This window comes from Scyliorhinus torazame, chromosome 22, assembly GCF_047496885.1.
Source record: "Scyliorhinus torazame isolate Kashiwa2021f chromosome 22, sScyTor2.1, whole genome shotgun sequence".
NCBI classification, from domain to species: domain Eukaryota; kingdom Metazoa; phylum Chordata; class Chondrichthyes; order Carcharhiniformes; family Scyliorhinidae; genus Scyliorhinus; species Scyliorhinus torazame.
In genome coordinates, this window is record NC_092728.1 from 100,339,274 (window position 1) to 100,360,576 (window position 21,303).

General features: G+C 41.0%; 1 protein-coding gene across 3 annotated transcripts in view; it reads right to left on the bottom strand.

Annotated features, from left to right (window-relative positions):
• LOC140399272 (nucleus accumbens-associated protein 2-like) overlaps positions 1-21,303 on the bottom strand; it is a 134,477-nt gene that overhangs the window by 64,720 nt on the left and 48,454 nt on the right. For 2 of the 3 annotated variants that reach the window (XM_072488732.1, XM_072488733.1), the window contains exon 2: positions 1,637-2,548. In XM_072488732.1, coding sequence (XP_072344833.1) covers positions 1,637-2,492 — 856 coding nt within the window. In that variant the 5' untranslated portion in view covers positions 2,493-2,548. Of the gene's footprint in view, positions 1-1,636; positions 2,549-2,712; positions 2,802-21,303 lie in introns of all 3 variants that reach the window. The other variant, XM_072488731.1, reaches the window with a different exon arrangement.

Genomic DNA, 21,303 nt, shown 5'->3' on the forward strand with positions numbered 1-21,303 from the left:
CGTAACTTATATAGGCTGTAATTTTGTGATTCTAGTTATACATCCAAGCATTGCTTTGGCCTACAGGATTAACAGTAAAACCAACGTATTTTTACATCGATCAATGTTAAATTCAATTCTGCATTACATAGAATTTACAGCACAGAAACAGACCGATTGGCACAACTGGTTTATGCTACTTTGTCAAACCCTATCAACATAGCCTTGCAGGATTTTTTGGTAAATATTTATCTGCACTCCCCTCATCTCTATTGCCCTTGCTCTCAAGTGTTGTTACCAAATGCAATCAATGTATAGTTATTCTTACGGGCTTATGTAGATTAAGAACACTACAGTTAAAAACACTGACTCTAGTAAATACACCCTCACCAACTTTATTATATTCCAAGTTCATTTTTAGTAATATGAAAGCAAAATACTACAGATGCTGAAAATCTGAAATAACGGAAACAGAAAATGCTGGAAATACACAGCAAGTCTGGCAGCATCTGTGGAGAGAGAAACAGAATTAACTTTTCAGGCTACTGGCCTTCTGTCAGTTCTGATGAAAAATCATCACCCTGAAACCTTAACGCTTTGTTTTTCTGCACATATTCTGCCTTTTCTGCTATTTCCTGCATTTCTTGTTGTTTTTATTTCTTTACTAAATTTGCTTCTTGTTCTTTTGCATGTTCTATATCAGATTTGTTAGGTCTTCAGTTCAATTATGTCATGTCATGCTTTCTGGAAATCCAAATAAACCACATTACAATGAGTACTGCTATTTGTCTGCAACGATCTGAAGAAAATTGAGGTGGTTTACCAATCAAAATCTTCCCCTTCTAAATCCACGTTCATTGCTTATTAAGTTATTGCTACTGTGCAGATCCTCATAATGGGATTCACTGACTTCAACCTTACAGTTGATACTAAATTAATGAAGCTGCAGCTTTTTGGAACCGATATGATATCCTTTTTAGAACACGGACACGGTTTTCTGCTTCCAGTCATGAATCTACACTAAATCTTGGGAGTTTTCACAATTGTAATGGCACTGTCTAAATTGTTGAAGTCATGGAGTCAGCATTTTACAGCACAGAAAGAGGCCCTTCAGTCCATCGTTTCTGTGCCAGCCGTCAAGAACCTATCTATTCTAATCCCACTTTAAAGCACTTGGTCCATAGCCTTGTATATTATAGCTTTTCAGGTGTTAATTTAAAGGTTTTAAACGTTGCGAGGGTTCCGCATCGGCCACCCTTTTAGGTAGTGAGTTCCAGATTCCCAACACCCACTGGGTGAAAAGGTTTTTCCTCAAATGCTTTGCTGCTCAGCTTAAATCTATGCTACCTGGTTATTGACCCCTGTACTAAGAGGAAAAGTTTCTCCTATCTACTCTATCTAAAGATGATCATATTCTTCTCGCAACCATTTTTTAAGTGGACTCTTATCAGAGCACTGGTATAGAGATTATGGCCCGGGGACCCCTCACACTTATCCCTCAGACTGCACCTCTAGATGTATTCTTAGAACTCAATTCTGAGCCCTGCATATTTATGAAGGGACCAAAGCCAAATTCAGGAAAGGAGATAATGAGTGACCAAAGGAAATTAAAAAAACATAGTTAGTACTGATTGGCACACAAGTCAGCATCTCTTACCAGGGTATCCTGATGATGCCTTGATATACATCTGTCCATATTGATCTTCTGCCATTGTCTCATATGCTTCATCATCATCTTCTTCTTCCTCATTCTGGTATGAAGTTGGACTGTCCGTGGTCTGATTACTGCTTCCACCTGGGCTTGTGCGCTCTGTTTGGACATAGGTTACTGGCTGCACAAAAGGTGTGGCACCCCAGGATCCAGGATAGGAAACTCTAGGTAACTTCAAAGGTGTTGAACAGTTTAGGTGACTGGCACTCTCACGCTGGCTAGCCTCCAATGAGCGCTTGGTTGTAAGGGCATGAATGCCAGGCACCGTCAGATCTTGTTCGCAGTGTTCACTCTTCACCCGAGAAAGCAAAGGAATGGGTAAAGCTGGAGACACAACCGTTGGGGTGGCAGGTGGCTGTAGGGGGCAAGGACTCTGTGGGGCAGAGCCAGTGTCTTCGATGGAGGTCGTCTGAGAGTCACAATGTGGGGAGCTCACTTTGAACATCAGTTCAGTCCCTTTCTCGACAATGCGCTGTATTTGCAGGAAGCCTGCTGTGTACATCACCACCAGCTGCTCGCTGGCTGCCATGGTAAGCTTGCCGGTGTAACAAAAGGAAAGGATCTGCTGAAAGCAGGCAGGCGGAACTGAGGCGGGCAACTCAAATGCACTTTTACTATTGCCACTGAACAAATCCCGGAAATAGAGGCTGTTGGCTGCCAGCACAGCACGGTGCGCCTTGAAGGCTTGACCTTTGACTACGATAGAGACATCACAAAATAACCCCATTAACCGCTGTTCATTCAAGCAGCCCAGGACATTGTTCCCAAAATTTGGAATCTCGAGATGAAGAATCTGAGCCATGGCTGAGATGAAGTGCTGGTCCTTCCAAGGGTCACAGTGGCAACATCGAATCACAGCTGTAAACAACAAAATATAAAGGGTGGGGAGACAAAAAATCAACAGGTCAGAGCTGGCTCTATTCCACATCCTAATGAAAAGCAACCAGAACCAGAAGCAAAACTCAAATTGTGTACATTTGTTTCCAAACTAAAGCAACAAAGAATGCGTCAGCACAAATTACCTTTTTTTAAAAAAAGAAATGCAGGATCAAATCCCTGCTTCAACCAGTTCAGGCTGTACAAGTCAAGTCCCTGTACTGCTGTGCACTGACTGTAAATGAACAGGAGGGACAGTGATTAACATTCAGGCTACACACTTGAATGAAAGGAGCTTTTGATTGACGGCCCTAAATGCCCACCAGCTTAGAAACGAGACTTCCAAACACAGAACTGTTATCTTGTTGCTAAAGTGAAGTTTTGCTTTGGTACAAGCTGTAGTTTGATGACTCACTGCAAAGATGGCAGTAAGCACTGGAGGCTTTGTCTCACCGTTGAGCCATGCCTGGGAAACGGAAGATCATTTTGAATTATGTATGCATCCAAGAGCTCCCACTGCAGTTTAGTCAATAGAGCTATTCACAATGTTAAAACATTTCAATCATTCCAAGCATTCAGCCCTGTTAAAAACATTAGACGCCATTAAAACTTAGTTATAGTAACCAATGTACCCACCTATCAATGAGGATTAATGCCACACCTTTTCTGTATTAATGCAAATACAGTAACTGGTCTGACTAAATATTCCAACACACACTAGTCAACAGCAGTCGTGTTAGACAGCAAGCTCAGTGTAGGAAATGTGCCAATAATTCAAACTATTCAGTGACTATGCAGTACTATAATGTTAATGAAATCACAAAGCTTAAAAGGGGCTACTGGAATTTCAGGCTAAAAATATTTTGAATTTTACTTTCAAGTACATGATTCATAAAATCTTAACAGGACAGAAGGTGATCATTCAACCATTATGCTTGTACTCTTGTACTATGCTTGTAGTCAATTAAATTAGTCTAACTTCCCATTCTTTTCCCATAATCCTGCAAATATTTCCTTTTCAAGTGTATATCCAAACTGCTGTTGAAACTGCTTCCAAAACCTTTTCAGGCAGTACATTCTAGATCATAACAAGTCGCAGCTTTTAGAAACAAAATCTCATCTCCCCTGTGGTTCATTTTACCAATTAGTTTAAATCTTTGTTATCTAGTTAGAGCAGTGGAAACAGTTCCCCCTTATCTACTATATCAAACTCTTCATAATTCCATTGGATGAATGATCACTGGTCTAAAACGTTATTTCTGTTTCTCTCTCACCGGAGGAGATGTTGCCTGACCTGCTGAGAATTCCCAGCAAAATTGAGGTGCAACATTTTACTTTTGGAATTAGATAAACCACCTTGTAGGTGGGAAGGAGATAAATTAGTACACAACCATCACATTGTCTCAGTTCACAAGACAAAATTTACCCCGATGATGGAAGGTCTAAAGGCTGCTTGCAAGTCAGTACTTTATCAGGTTCAAATCTCGCATTAACAGAGTAGGTTTAACTTGCAAACCATGCCAAAATGTGTAGGTGTTTACTGGACACTGGAATTCCTCATTAATCACCAACAACATAACATCGCAAGAATTCTTTTCAGACAGAGGTCATGCAAGTTCTTGGATTTTAAATGATCACATTCATTAAACAATTTACAGAGGTAATTATTTCTGCTTTACGTTGTGTTCTGCCTCAATGAAAAGCAAATGAGAAGATGAGATTGGAGAGAAGTGGGCAAATCTCATTGTCCAAGTAATTTTTTGTCCATGTAACATGGACAATGTTTCTAATTGGCATGGGAAACTCTGCTCTTGGGCCTGTAAAAACCATGGCCTATAACTTCCTCAGAGTGGAAATCTCTGTTGGATTGCCACTCTCAACGGACTTGCTTTCACTGCATTCCGAAGCCTTCCTCACTCAAGCAGGGCGAGACAGGAGCAGCAAGGCATGCCCCTACTGCATCGATATGGAGTAACTGGGGCGCAGAGAAGAAAGGAATGTCCATTTTTACGGCTCTAGCTGCTGTAAAGGGGATGTTTATATGGGACAATTAAAAGGCAAGTCATTCAGATAATGGGAAGGTGCACCATCTGGCAGGGGGGAGGGGGGGGGGGGGGGGGGGGGGGGGAAAGAGTAGTGTGCATCAGTTCACGGGGTGGTCCAGTGTGTGAGACTGGATGTGGGTTTTAATTTAAAGATACTTTGAGAGTTAAAAGGAAAAAAATTACTTCTAACTCCAGAATAACTACCAGGGTAAAGCTGGCAGAGCAATCAAAAGTTTGAGATTTAAATCACTTTGGTCACATGATTCCCAGCCCAGCGCAATTGTCCAGAGGAAGTTAGCGCTTCTGGGCAATTGCCGGGTAAACCCTTACATGGGAAGTTCCTAGAGGGATTCCCCAGTGCATCATTGGGGTGCCTCCCCAAATGCCGGGGAACCAGGAAGTTATGGGCCCATGTCTCTAGGTTTTTGGATCGGCAATGGTTGTAATTCAGAAATTGATGGATATTTGCAGTGCCAAATAGTTTGAGGTGTCCTTTTATTGGAATACAGAAAGTAGTCTGCAACATCACAACAAAGTCATGAATGTTAGAACAGAGCACAGCTGCAGCGGAGAGCACGCATAATGGCAATGATGCTGGACTCAGAACTCAGAGGCAGGGAGTTCAAATCAAAATTAATTTGGCAATGTATGGGCTAGCACCTGGAAAACGGCCATTCACAGGCTTTGCAAATTAACCCAACTATTTCCCCAATGTCCAACAGGGAACCTGCCACTTCTGCCTTTGACTGATGTAACCATCACCAATGCCACATTAGGTGGTTGACTCAAATGTCTTTGGTAACTGAACAAGCAACAAATTGTAAGCAATCAAAACAGAATGGAATCAAAGGCCACAGCGGCTGAAATGGAATACAAAAGGTTGCTGCCCCAGCATCGCTGACTTTTACAACAAATAAATGAAATAATATTTATTTCATTTTGAGAGTTCTAGTAATCTCATGGACAATAAAGTAAAACCCATCCCCACTGCATAAAGTGGGTGCAACCTCCTGGAACAAAATTCCTCAGAGGACAGAATAGTCTCAAGAGATCTGTTGAAATAAATGTACTTTTTCTTTGGAGGGTTGACAATAAAGTTCACATTGCTAGTTTGCGTTATTTGGTGTGCCATTCTTGCCTCTTCAGTCAAAAGGCTGTAGGGGTCAGGTAGTGCTGTAGTGCTGCGCAGAGTACACGCTTTCAGATGAGATGATAAACCAAGGCTTCCCCTTATTTCTCAGGGGAAGGTAAAAAAGCCCATGGCACTAGGTTGACGAGGCGCATGAGTATCATCCCCAGTGTTCAGGCCAATATTTATCCCTCAACCATTACATAAAAAGAGTTTATCTGGCCATTCTCATTGTGCACAGCAAGTTCCCGCAAATGGCAAAAAGACTGCTGCATTGGTCACATCATAACAGTAACTACATTTCCTCGGGTATGAAGCATTTGGGATGTCCGTGGATTGTCAAAGATGCTTTATAAATGCAAGTTTCTCTTTTTCTTTCCTGTTCAGCTAAAATAAATATCATGCGACCCAAATCACACCAAGAGTTTTACAATCATGGTTCTGCAACGACCCATTAAAAAAATATATAACACGAGCCCGGTGGTGGCGGCAATGTTAAGGATCTGGGGCCAGTGGAGACGGCACAGGGGTGCAGTGGGAGCCTCGGTGTGGTCCCCGATCAGGGGTAACCACCGGTTTGTCCCGGGGAAGATGGACGGGGGGGGGTTCCAGGGCTGGCATCGGGCGGGGATTAGAAGAATGGGGGACCTGTTCATTGACGGGACATTCGCGAGCCTAGGGGCACTGGAGGAGAAGTTTGAGTTACCCCTGGGAAATGCATTTAGATATATGCAGGTGAGGGCTTTTGTGAGGCGACAGGTCAGGGAATTCCCGTTGCTCCCGGCACAAGAAATTCAAGACAGGGTGATCCCGGGTGTATGGGTCGGGGAGGGCAAGGTTTCGGCAATACACCAAGAGATGAAAGAAGAGGGGGAAGCGCTAGCAGAAGAGTTGAAGGGTAAATGGGAGGAGGAGCTGGGGGAGGAGATCGAGGAAGGTTTGTGGGCTGATGCCCTGGGTAGGGTTAATTCCTCCTCCTCCTCATGTGCCAGGCTCAGCCTGATACAATTTAAGGTGGTTCACAGAGCGCACTTGACGGTGGCGAGGTTGAGTAGGTTCTTTGGGGTAGAGGACAGATGTGGAAGGTGTTCAGGGAGTCCTGCGAACCATGTCCATATGTTTTGGTCATGCCCGGCACTGGAGGGGTTCTGGAGAGGAGTGGCGGGAGCAATATCTCAGGTGGTGAAAATCCGGGTCAAGCCAAGCTGGGGGCTAGCAATATTTGGGGTAGTGGACGAGCCGGGAGTGCAGGAGGCGAAAGAGGCCGGCATTCTGGCCTTTGCATCCCTAGTAGCCCGACGACGGATCTTGCTAATGTGGAAGGAGGCGAAGCCCCCCCAGCGTGGAGGCCTGGATAAACGACATGGCTGGGTTCATAAAGCTGGAGAGGATTAAGTTTGCCTTGAGAGGGTCTGCGCAGGGGTTCTACAGGCAGTGGCAACCGTTCCTAGACTATCTCGCGGAGCGTTAGAGGAAGGTCGGTCAACAGCAGCAGCAACCCTGGGGGGTGGGGGGGGGGGGGGGGAAATGCGGGATTGCTTGGGGGGGGATGGAGGAGCAGGAGATAACATGAAGGGTGGGGGATGGAGGAGCAGGAGATAACATGAAGGGTGGGGGGAACTGGCACGTGCGGGAGAGAGCCAGTGTATAAAGCTATGTAAATATACCATTTTGCCATGTATATATCTCGCTCAGTGCGATTTCGTGTTATTTTGTTATGGGGGGGGGGTGTTTATTGTTTGTAAGGGGAAAAAATTAAGTTGTTGAAAAACTTTAATAAATATATTTTTTAAAAATATATATATAATAGCTCTGCTATTAAGTTAAGCTATTAAGTTGAATTAAGTTCACCTTTATATCAATTTTTACTTATTTTGCATCCAATAGCTTTAAACGGGAACTATTTGGGGTCATCTGATCTTAGCAGTGAAACAGATCTGTATTATGTTATAGTTAATTTTTAATTGGATGGAAACCAGCAATACTTGTCAACATGAATAATCAGGAGAGAAAAAAACGAGGCCATTTGATAAAGGTTAAATTTAACCTCAATAAAATCAATGCGAAGCATTTGCTGTTTGTTATTTTGATCTCACTTCTTAAAGATCTCTGAAGAATCAAGGACTAAAAGAAAATTAATGTCATAACAATTTAAATATGCACTGGAAAGGAGAAAAAAACTGCCTACATTCAGTAAAACCGAATGGAAAATTCTTCATCCTGATTTTTTTTTAAGCAAGAGATCCTCCATACTGTAGGATCACACTCAAAACTTGACAGCAACCAAAGCCATCTGAGTTTCATTTTGATGTCAATGAACTCTGTCAAAAGGATGTCACACGCCTTCCACTGCACTTCTGTAACTGTTTCTTCCTTCCCCCCCCCCCCCGCTCCCATCCTCACCCCAGCTTGGTTGTCCACATCATCCCCAACCCTTGATCATGTATTCATACCACCAGTGCCGTATGAAATTCTGCAAGAAAATAAAAACCCAACATTGCTTGTTCATCAATAATTAGAAAAAAAATCAATGCTTTCTTAACCTAATACAGTACATCTTGCATGACTCATGAGACTGGTTTCCTAAAGTTAGCTCTAAAATGAGTCAATACCATAAAAAGTCAATTAGTGACTAGCTTCAGTGAATCAGATTCTGTCACTTTCATTGCTTCATTACCATGTATGGTGGCACAGCTTGGTATTTTATTAGCAAATCAGTTCCTGAGTCAGCATTACTTGACATGAGAACATCAGGACAGAGGGCCCATTTATTTTGCATTGAATGTTGTGAAAACAGAGTTTAGCTGGGACATGTGCCATATACTTATTTGCCCCTTTGTGCTCCAAACAGATTACTGTTTCTGCCAGTTTGCAGATTTACTACTGAAGACATGTTAAAAATACCATTTTCCCTTCAGTCTCCTTTCTTTTCTCAAACTATGCAGTGGTCAGCAATGCTGGGAAAAAGACTGACGAGCTGGCTGAGCTAAGGTTCTATTTAATCTGCAGAACAAGTATCACTGAGCAGAACACAAAACAGCCCAAATTAACACGTTGACATGCTTAATTTCAAAAAAATCACAAGTCTTCCAGCTGTGCTAATTATTATACTGAAGCAGAAATTTATAACAAGGTGTTACTGATTAGTGACTTATGATACAAGTAACTATTTTATAAAAGCTGCCATTCATGCACTATAGTTAATGTCATCTCACTGTTGCTTGCTACACACAGATTTAACATGCGAGGCCTCCATGAAGTAGTTCTAAATGAAAAGAAATTGTTAAGAGTTGACGAATTTGCACCATGTTTGAACTCTATAGGTAAGTATTAATCAATGATTGTACTTGGGCAGAGGTCTATTTTGCTCAAACTGTGGATGGCCCAAACCTTCTCCCAGCTGAACCATCAGAAAAGCAAAACATAAGTAAAAGGACATGGACATGAAGCCTTAACCGTTTCTCCCACAGATGTGGTGAGATCGGAGTACTTCCAGCATTTGCAATATTTTGCTTTGAAAAACAGACAATTCTAGAAAATAAGACTCGCCAGATCACAATGATTTTTTTAAAATCTGCCCCTTTAGTAGGCTGCAGTTAAAGGAAATCTATTGAAGGGTTAAGAAGAAAATCAATGGGGTTGCCAAGGATCTTGAGTCACAGTCATGAACTATTGTGAAGAAAGCAACTTGGCAAATGCGGGATTTTGTTTCACTGAAGTTGAAAAAGTGAATGGATGGTCAGAGAGCAGTTTTCAAAATTATGAAGGATTATGATGGGCCAATTGGGGCTAGATTGTTTCCATTAGTGGACAAGATGGAAGCTAGGTACCAATCAAAGATAATTATAAAATAATTAAAGGGGAAGTATTATATTTGGGATTTCTTTGCCAAACAGATTACCATTAAGAACTCAATATTTAAAAAGGTGTTTTCAAACAAGCTTTAAAAAAAAGAAGACAAAAGCTGAAAAATATTGATGTGTCTTTTTCCATCTGTTAGCTTGCTTTGGTAATTGAAAAACACCTTGCACCATACTACCAGGAAGTCTCTTGTCCAATCTATGAACAGAGGGATTTTTTTTAATAAACAGAAGCAGATACATGGGCAATCAGCCAGATCCAGCAAATAGTGCAAAGTGAATTAGGCTTTTAACAGAAACAAAGCAGTTATTTTCTGGGGATTATTACACAAGCACAAGTAGTACTCTGTAAATGAAGCATGTCTGATCATCTTGCTCTGAACATTCACCTGTGAAATATCACAATTGAAATATTTATCCTGGGTCTCACCTCCACAGGTATTCCCTTAAGTTTGCTTTCAGGAAGTTTAGAGATGCCCATTCAGGGCTTATGTCAAAGACTCAAATATTGGATTCCAGTCACAGCAAAGTACTATTATTATACCCAAGTGTCATCATAGTTAGAAAACAGGCAGTACAGATGTTTAAACAGCACTGCTGGGCCCAACAGAATGTCTACAGCATAACCATAAGCTGTAGGAGGAGAAAACATTCTTAGAGGATTTTGAATTGCAGAATCCTCCATCACAGAACATTGCTGAAGCACGGTTTAGAAATAGCTTCAAAACGGAATAGGTTGTTTGGAGTTCCTTCGGAGGGTCAGTGCAGAATGGGTGGGCTGAATGGCCTCCTTCTGCACTGTAGGAATTCTATAATTCTATCTACCCTGCATCTCAACCATAAATAAATATATATATATATATATATATAAAAACGTGCTACCTTATAATGGAAGCTGACACAATAGTGTGACAATAGTTGACAGTGAATTATATTTTAATAGAAAGGACGTGCATATAGAAGCTGGACCTTTAATAAAATACTGATCAATTCTCTAGCATTTCATAAAAAGAGTACAGCAAGAAATTAGGAAAGCGAATAGAATTTTAAAGTTCATTGTGAAGGAAATTGATTACAAAAGTAAAGAAGTTATGCTTCAGTTGTACAGGGCATTGATGAGACCATATCTGGAATACTGTGCACAGTATTGGTCTCCTTATTTAAGGAAAGATGTAAATGTGTCAGAAGTTCAGGGAAGGTTTATTATGGGTGGCATGGTCGCATAATGGTTCGCACTGTTGCTTCACAGCGCCAGGGTCTGAGGTTCGATTCCCGGTCTGGGTCACTGTCTGTGCGGAGTCTGCACGTTCTCCCCTGCGTGGGTTTCCTCCGGGTGCTCTGGTTTCCTCCCACAAGTCCCGAAAGATGTGTTGTTAGGTAATTTGGACATTCTGAATTCTCCCTCTGTGTATCCGAACAGGTGCTGGAATGTGGGGACTCGGGACTTTTCACAGTAACTTCGATGCAGTGTTAATGTAAGTAAGCCTACTTGTGACAATAAAGATTTATTTATTTTATTTAATACCGGAACGGGAGGGTTGCCTTATGAACATAGAACAGTACAGCACAGAACAGGCCCTTCGGCCCTCGATGTTGTGCCGAGCTTTGTCCGAAACCAAGATCAAGCTATCCCACTCCCTGTCATTCTGGTGTCCGACTCCACTATCACAGCAGGCAGTCCATTCCACACTCTAACAACTCTCTGAGTAAAGAACCTATTTCGGACATCCCTCCTATATCTCCCACCCCGAACCTTATAGTTATGCCCCCTTGTAACAGCTACATCCACCCTCTGATTCTAAACTTCCAAATGGCTTTGTTTTGTCTTTTAAACTTAATTCTGACATCCGGAGCATTCACAATTTGCATCTATTTTCTTCTGGCATCTTTTATGGACCATAATTTACTCCAGCAGGGTACCTTAACAAGCATCTGCACTTTCCTGTGTACATAGTGAGTAGCTGAACGTGTGCTCTGATAGCATTGCAGTAACAGAATCTACACATTAGGATGTCAGTGGACAGGACAAGCAACTGTGTGCCTTAATCAGATGGAAGGATTGTGTAATTAACCATGAAAATACTGAAAAGAAGTGAAAGTTAGAATGGGTGAATTCAATGTCATATCAGGCACAGAAAATAAGAGGGAAAAACTAGACTGAGAGGAAAAGACAAAAGGAAAAGAAAAAATATTGACATTTTCAAAATCTGAAGGAATGCAACAACACACTTGTAAAGGTTCATTTGCAGTGCTGCAGATCGACAACAGTTTAGCACTTATCTCAGCGTTCTGGTGGTACTTAGACTGAAATGAATAAGACTTTGTGGTGTGCTTAGTTCATATCCATCAAGAAAAAACAACATCACATCATTCAATGCCTGTAACTGCTCTCAAGACACTGTTGCACGAGGAGACTGTCACATCACGGACAGGAATGTCTGGATTCCCACGTTTAACTGCACATCAACTTGTCTGAAGTTGATAACACATTTGCACCATTAGTCACCCCATTATTTTGACAGCAAATTATGGATCAATATAGTTTAATGAAGCTGTTGGCAATTTTGATTGACAACTTTAGCTGTCTTTAGAAGAATGAGAGGTGATCTCATTCAAACATGCAAAATTCTTACAAGGCTCGACAAGGTAGATGCAGGAAGGATGCTTCCCTTGGCTGGGGTTGTCCATATCTAGAACCCGGGGACAGACTCTGAAGAGTAGGGGCTGGCTATTTAGAACTGAGATGAGGAGGAATTTCTTGTCAGAATCTTTGGAATTCTCTGCCCCAGAGGACTTTGGAAGGTGTAGAAGGGTTCAATAGGTTAGGTTTATATCCACTTGAATTTAGAAGAGTTTGAGGCAACTTGATCAAAGCTTTTAAGGTCCTGAGGGGTACTGACAGGGTAATAATAATTATTATAATCGCTTATAGTCACAAATAGGCTTCAATGAAGTTACTGTGAAAAGCCCTGAGTCGCCACATTCAGGCCCCTGTTCGGGGAGGCCGGTACGGGAATTGAACCCGCGCTGCTGGCCTCGTTCTGCATTACAAGTCAGCTGTTTAGCCCGCTGTGCTAAACCAGCCCCTACTGTGCTGAACCAGCCCCTCGTGGTGGATGTGGAGCGGATGTTTCCTCTTGTCGGATAATAAAGAACTATGGGTCACTACTTAAAAATAAGAGGTCGCTCATTTAAGACCGACGAAAATAATTATTTTCCCAGAAGGTTGTTAGTCTCTGAAACTCTCTTCCTCAAAAGGTAGTGGAAGAAGAGTCTTTGAATGTTTTTCTTTCTTTTTTTTAATTAAGGGGCAATTTAGCGTGGCCAATCCACCTACCCTACACATCTTTTGGGTTGTGGGGGTGAAACCCACGCAAACACTGGGAGAATGTGCAAACTCCACACGGACAGTGACCCAGAGCTGCAATCGAACTTGGGACCTCGGCGCCGTGAGGCAGCAGTGCTAACCACTGCACCATCGTGCTGCCCCATCTTTGAATGTTTTTACGGCAGAGCTGGGTAGATTTTTGATTAACAAAGGGGCGATAGGTTATCAGGGGCAGGCAGGAATGTGGGGTTGAAGTTACAAACAGATCAGCCATGATCTTTTTGAAAGGAGGAACAGGGTCGAGGGACCGAATGGCCGCCTCCTGCTCCTAATTCGTACTTATGTTCTTATGTAAGAGTGAAAAACAGGTGGTTCCGAGTATAATCTCAAAATTGAAGTGCTACAGCAGTACCAGTGAAGGAGTTTCCATTAGAAATGTGGACACATGAACCTTTTGATGGAAATGTTTGCACAGGAGGTGCGCAGATAGAAAATTGAGTGTAATATAGATGATATAAATATTTCCTGTTCCACTATTCATGGAAGAAATAGTTAGCCTCCATGTCACTGTCAATGATACCATTCATATTTAAGACCAATAACAGGGGAGATTTTTCAAATATCCGGTTTCCACAGACTAGTCTTGGGTTCAAATTCAATGAGAATGCAGATAAAGTCAATTGCCACGGATAAAATCAACCATTTTCAAATAAATTGAAGCTGACCAAATCCACTTTCCTGCTTTGCACAGATCTAGGCCAAAGTCCTGTGAAACAATGAATCACCTAGTTATCAGCAATCAGTGAAAATGGCTAAAAGCTGATAGCAATTTCTAATGACCGTACAATTCCTACAAAGTATGATGGTCACCATTGCGGCCCACAAAGATTCCTAAAAGAATGACACTATTCAGAAAGATTATAAAATTTCTTCTGGGATCCAGAATCATTTGGTATTATAGATAATGACCAGGAGCTATCGGTTGCACTGGCTTTTTCTGCACAATTCACCAGAAATCTGCCAAACCAGTGTGAAAGATAATGGAATTTTAAGTGTAGATTATGGTCTGCTCGGCACAATTCAAGTGTCCATAACCTTTTGTACAGATTTAAAAACAAATTGTACTCCAAGACAATCCTGCCCATAAAACTGGCCACATCCAGTTTAACACAAGTCACCAATGTGTGACGAATGCAAGATTTTAGATAAATTGACAAATGTTTATAACCCAATGTAAGGATTAAAAGCCTGGGTTAAAGTGTGTTTTCAATAATAATAATCTTTATTAGTGTCACAAGTAGGCTTACATTAACACTGCAATGAAGTTACTGTGAAAATCCCCTAGTCGTCACACTCCAGCACCTGCTCGAGTACACGGAGGGAGAATTCAGAATGTCCAATTCACCTAACAAGCACATCTTTCAGAACTTGTGGGAGGAAACCGGAGCTCCCAGAGGAAACACACACAGACACTGGGAGAATGTCCAAGCAGATGAGAAATGGGCAGAAGTTCATCAAGTGGTATTACTGGTGGGTTATGAAATGAGGTTTGCGGCTGAGGCTCCCAGGGTGGGGCGGAGTGAGGGGATACAAAAGTATTTTTATTGGCCTGGACTGCATAAGGATATTGTTGAATTTTGTGGTACATGTCACCCATGTCAAAAAACAGGGAAACCTGAGGTGGTAATCAAACCAGCACCTTTAATACCCATTCCAGCATCTGAGGGATCTTTTACTAGGATCTTAATTGATTGCGTGAGGACACTTGCCTAAAACAAAAAGAGTAGGAATCAATATCTGTTGACCATAATGGGTGTGTCTACTAGATTTCTGGAGTCAATTCCATTAAGAAACATTACATCTAAGAGGTTTGTAGAGGAATTAACCAAATCTTTTACTAGATATGGACTACCTAAATAAATTCAGTCAGATCAGGGATCCAAATTCATGTTGAAGTTATGGATGGCTAAGGAATAAAGAAATTTAACTCAAATAGCGTATCATCTGGAATCACAAGGGGCATTAGAAAGATGGCACCGTCGCTTCTCAGCCTTTTGGCTAAGATGAGCGTGAGGTCAGGTGCAATGCCTGGATCTGGTATGTCTCTCTTGTGGGGACTATGAATTGGATGCAACTTAAATTGTTTTTTGAAGCAGGAAAGGAGCTGGATTAGGGCTTTGCCTGAGCTCTGGATTTGTAGCTCTGATAAAGTAATTTAAAAAATGAAAGATGGCATCAAAATGTTGAGGGCCTATAGTCAGGATCATCCAGAGGATTGGGGACAAAATAATTCCATTTATACTATTTGCAAATAGGGCTGTACCTAGAAACCAACTAACTTCAGTCCATTCAAATTGACTTTTGTCACGAGGTGAGGGGACCATGGGAAATTGGTGAATCAGCGGTTGGTGAATGCGGTGTTGGACTGTGTGTCAAACTTTAGGAAGAGATTAACTACGGCTGGTGAGTTTGCTCGGAAACATTTAAAATTGTTGCAACATGAAAAAAGAGGCAGATAGGAATGAAAGATTTTGTAGTTTTGTTAGTGGGGAGAAAATACTAGTACTATTACCAATGGTAGGTGAACCATTAAAACCCAAATTTAATAGGCCTTATCAATTTGAAAGGAATTTGAGTGAAATAAGAACGCCAGATAGAAGGAATACTCACATGAGTGTGTCATGTTATTATGCACAAAAGGTATTTTGATAGAGAAGGAAAGGAGATGTTAGTTGTTGTAATTCAGGGAGAAGAGATAAATCAAGATGATTCAGAATTTGGCATCTCAAATTAAATTGGATAATGACAAAGTATTAAGAAATTGGGATAAATGATTGAATTACCTTCAAGAGGAAAATCAAAATGACCTAAATGTGTTATTACAGTCTTGCAGCTGTATGTCAGAATAATTTGGGAAAATTATGCATGATGTAGATGTAGGAAATGTTATTCCCATTAACATCCATACAGGCTCAATCCACTAAAGCTAACACAGGTACAAAAGGAGATTGACAGCATGGTTAAAGATATCATCGAAGTGAGTTCCAACGATTGAAGCTCACCGATTGTCATGGAACCAAAACTGGATGGAACACAATGATGGTGTGTGAACTATAGAAATGTCAAAGGCAGTTACAAAGTCAGATTCATATTCTATTCCTAGTTTGGGAGACCGTTTTGAAAAGGCAACATAAGCAATTTGTTTTCCAAATTTGACTTAAAGAATATTGGCAAGTACCTTTTTAGGACAGGACAAATACCTTTATCACACAGGGCTTTCAAGACGCCAAATGATCTGTACCAAATTAAAATCATGCCATTTTGAATGAAGAATACGGCAGCAACATTCCAATGATTAATCAACAAGGTCATTTCTGGACTAAACAATTGTGCAGTGTACATTGACGATTTGGTTGTCAGTCAAAATTGCAAGGAGCATTGCAAAGAATTATTCAATCAACTACAGGAAGCTGGGTTGGTGATAAATATGTCTACAAGTGAATTTGCAAAAGCTCAAGTCACATTCTTGTGCCGTACAATTGGACATGGTCAGATGCCTCACAGAATGTGTAAATGAAAGCTATTGGAGAGCTTCCAATACCATCAATGAGGGGAGAAGTTCTGAGATTTCTGGACATGAGTGGCTGCAGAGGATTGATCCACTGACTGAACTTCTGAAAAAACACAAGAAATTTCAGTGGACATCAGAATGCTTGGAGGCATTCGATAACCTGAAGACTGTTAACCACCGCACCAATGTTGATGACACCTAATTATGCCAAGATATTTAAGGTGGCAATTGATGCGAGTGATGTGAGAGTTGGTGCTGAAGGAAGCCGACGAAAGAATCGAAAGAGAATTTGAGTTTGGTATTGGCGTTTCAAAATTTGGACATTTGTGTTGGTACCAATTCATCAGAGACAATTGCATATATACAGACCATAATCCATTAAAGATTTGGACAAGTTTAAAAATCAAAATGCAAGTCTGTTCAGATGAGAGTTTATTGTTACAACTGTTTCAATTAAAAATTCTACATCTGGCAGGAAGAGAAACCGTGATTGCCGATGATTTAATCACGACTGTAAAGTGTAAGAAGACTAGAACATTCGATGGTGGAAAGACTGAAATGGACTACACTTATGTTTATGTCTGTAAGCTTAAAATGTAAAAGGAACTGCATCTTATACAGTACAAGTTGTGTTTAACCATGAGAAATGTTTAGAGTTAGGGGTGGTGTGGTAGCAAAGTGGTTAGCACTACTGCCTACGGCGCTGAGGACCTGGGTTCGATCCCGGCCCCGGATCACTGTCTGAATGGAGTTTGCACATTCTTCCCACGTCTGCGTGGGTTTCGCCCCAACAATCGAAAGATGTGCAGGTTAGGTGGATTGGCCAAGCTAAATTGCCCCTTAATTGGAAAAAACAATAATTGGGTACTCTCAATTTATTTTTTAAAAAGAAATGTTTAGAGCGAAAAGGAAAAATGAAGCCATCTGTCTATTTTGCTGGTTCTTTTTTTCTTACGGGGGAGGTGTGATGAATGCAGGATTTTGGGTACATTGGATTATAACCATTTAGCAATTTAAGGGTTAAAAGCCTGGGTTAGAGTGTGTTTGACTACAGGACCAGTCTTTACGTACAGTTTTACAAAATAAACTAAAATATTAGGGTTTCAGTCCAGTATCCTAGCCACTGATGGGGTCTGGGATTGTAATAACTGCGCGATTGCACCAAGAGCACTGGTTTGCGGACCTTCCAGGAGGCTTGAAAAAGTAATTTCACATTCCAAATAACTGCCTGAATGGAAACTGCCATGAATTGGTGCAACAATATGCAAAAGAGCAGAAAGGCAACTGAAAAAATACACTTCTGAAACCTAGCTCCATTTGGCTGCAATCTGCATGCAGGTTGCCAAATAAACCCAAAGGAGAAACAACCCCAATGTGTTCTACATTCAGAGACAAGGCATACATTATAATAAAAACTTGCTGTATGATGCAGCCTTCTATTGAGCCATTGAGAAACTGGAGTCTGACAACTCATTTCTAGGAAGAGGAAATGCATCAACCAAAAGGCACAAACCTCCCAGTATGTCCCTGCATTTCATTCTTGTTGATTTACACACATTGCAGCTTCATTGTGGGCAGCATTTTTTCACCAGCAGTCTTCTGCTCTTTCCCTGCATCCTTACTTTGAAACCTTTGCTTCTCACTATTCCCTAGCAAAGCACATCACATAATCCTGATTTTAAACACGGTACAGCACAGTACAATCAATGTGAACACTAAAAATTCAAATTTTGGCAGCTCAGATACCAGGCAAAGGCAATGCTTGGTAAAAAAAAATCCCACTAATAATTCATGCAGCAGAATACAAATAGCCAATATATGCTAAATACTCCTCTGTAACATTTCAGTTCTGGTCATTTCATTGTCAGCATTCAGTTAAGCTTCAGTTCACACGTCTGTTACAGTTGCCTGCAGTGTGTAAATAAGCTGCAATAAATATCACTACAGCAAACGCTGGCCATGAACAGATATGGAGCACATTAATGTAGCCTGTGTATGCACCATGGCTTGAGTTTCAAAAGACATCAGAATGGCTAAAGTGCATAGTAAAAGTAACCTGGCTGCACATATTAAATTTGATGGGCCTGAGGGCTCTGGTAGCTAGCTTTACAGCAGTATCAATGTGCATCTCAACATGCACTGATTGTGGTCAATGGTTGGCTCCTGTTGTCAGATTCAATACTCTACTAATGGAAATGCCTATTCAGGGGCCTCTTTAAAAGCTCTGCAGCTGAAGCAGAATACAATTCAGCCATTTTCACAAACACAAATCTGGCTTGAAAAATCATAGAATGACAACAGAATTAATTGTCAATTTGGTCATCTGTCCACCAACATTTTTTGATAATATTCTCTCACTGCCATGCAACATGTCTCAGCAAAATGTCGCGTTTCCATCCTCCTCCCACCACCACCACGATTTTCCCATGCCAGCTATCCTGTGCTCTCTCCCTCTCTCTGAGCATTATGTCTTTTTTTTCCAAAATATTTCATTAAGGCATTTATAAATTTTAACACTTTTAAACAGAAAAATCCAACAAAGACAAAAAACCCACAATAACATAGCCACCACCCCCCCCCCTCGCAAACACAGACCCCAAACAACATGGTCCATGTAAATATTGCGTCTCACGGTCCTCCCTTCATTGGTTTTGCTACTCTTATTCTTCACTTCCATGCCTACCCACCCCCCCCACACCAGCCTTGAGCATTATGTCAACCAGGCACCATTTGTTACCCAAGTCCACTTGAAATTAATTAAGACTGCCATTTAAGGTAGGGCCCAGACGCAATAAAAAAAATATACAATGATCAAAGTCCAACAATCCAACCAGAAATCTAAACACAGATGCCAGGGGTAATGATGCCAGGGATAAAGAACCTTACAATAACTGATGCAGCATTCTGAATTCTAACATTTAACTAATCAGGTGGAAACACTGTACCCAACACGCGTTCAGTCTATTTTGTGTCAGTGTTAAGTATGTTACAGAATGTGCCCCAGTCCAAAAAAACTCTTTGGTTTCACACATACTGTGTGATAATTCAATTAAGTAAAAACAAACTGCTAATAGAGTCATTTGATTGCAATGATTTAACAGCTGTTACAGGACAACTCAAAGGAGGGAGAAGTTACACTGATTCTGTTACTGTAATATTTGAGAGGCTGATCAACTGAGAAAGCATCACATTTTGATCAATGTTCCAGTCAAGGAGCTGCTTCATAAACAAGATAAGACAAACATTCTTAGTTAAAAAGTACAAAAATGTTTATGTCTGTTGCAAGGCATCAATGAGATTTAATCATACTGTACTGTGTTTGCAGCAGGAAACCCAATGGTGCAAAAGAGAAAAAAAAATCCACATTCAGGCATTCTGCAAACCAACAATTCAACATACACTGTGAAACCACAAGACCAGAATTTCCTTTTAACATTTATTGCAACATCAAAAGATTTTTTATGTACTGTAAATCCTGCTGATTCAGAAGAGAAAAATGACGGTCATTCATAAGCACAGAGGCTACAAATTAAGTGTGCAGTATTAAACAGGCACATTTTTATTTGCTCAGCACACTGTCACATTTGGATGATTTTGAGCCAAGGATGAAGCTAAGCTCAATAATCCTTCTCTGCTGCTAAGTGCCCCATATTTCTTAACAGGCAAAAGGTCTGATTCAGTGAGTGAGACTGCAAAATTTCAGTGGCTGTCAGATTAATATTTCTAACATGTGGCAGTCAAGGACAATAACTTTCTGGTGTGAATCAATTAATGATCAGCGGCAGTACAAAACGATCCTGAATTCCATCACGTTCTATCGAGACTTGCACACACACCACCTACACAAAAATAATTTGGCACCTGGGTTCCAATCCAGCCCTGACTCAAAGATTCTACAGACAATTTGAATGAGATTGGTGGGCCACAACACAAAACTAGCGTTTCATTGAGAGAATATTGCCTCCGTCCTTGGTGGATGTCTAGATTACAATGAAAAGATAAGGATTTCATCACAATTAATTCACTATTCACCCCCAAGTGTCCATTAGAGGCCTTAAATTCTACCCATTTTGTGGAAAGACCACCATAACTCAGCTACCAAATAGGTTGTAGAGCTCTCCCACTCCTCATTTCAGATTGGCAAAGAATTCAGCTGTGATGTAAGTTTTCCTTGATGTAACACTCTCCTTTCAGTCAAAGTGCCATTCCAGAACTTGAGGGCAATAATCAAGGCTGACATTCCAGAGCAGCACAGAGAGTGATGAACTGTTGGAGGTACCATCTTTTGGATGAGATGTTAAACCAAGGTCCCATCTGCCTACTCAGTTGTCTGTATAAACTCCCACAGTGCTACTTTGAAGAGGAGCAGGGTCAAAAGGAGAAGTCATCCATGGTGTCCTGGTCAATATTTCTACCCCATCAATAGCACAAAAATAGATTATCTGGTCATTATCACATTTCTGTTTGTGGGGGTTTGCGATGTGCAAAATTGGCTGCCGTGTTTCATACATTACAACAGTGGTACACTTCAAAAATACCAATAGCTGCAACATGCTTTGAGGTGTCCAGTAGGTTTGAAAAGCACTACTATTAATGCAACTCTTTCTTATATATAATCTGGCATTGTAAAAAAGATAAATAGTGCCTAGAATTTAGGGAAACAGTACATCTTGAAATCAGTCTTTATTAGATTTATTTTGATAAGAATTGCCCATTCTGGCAGGTTGGTTCCCAAAGTCTTTGCCCACCTACACACCAAGCCACAGGTATCAAATGCAAATTATACTTGGAATCCTTCCACCTT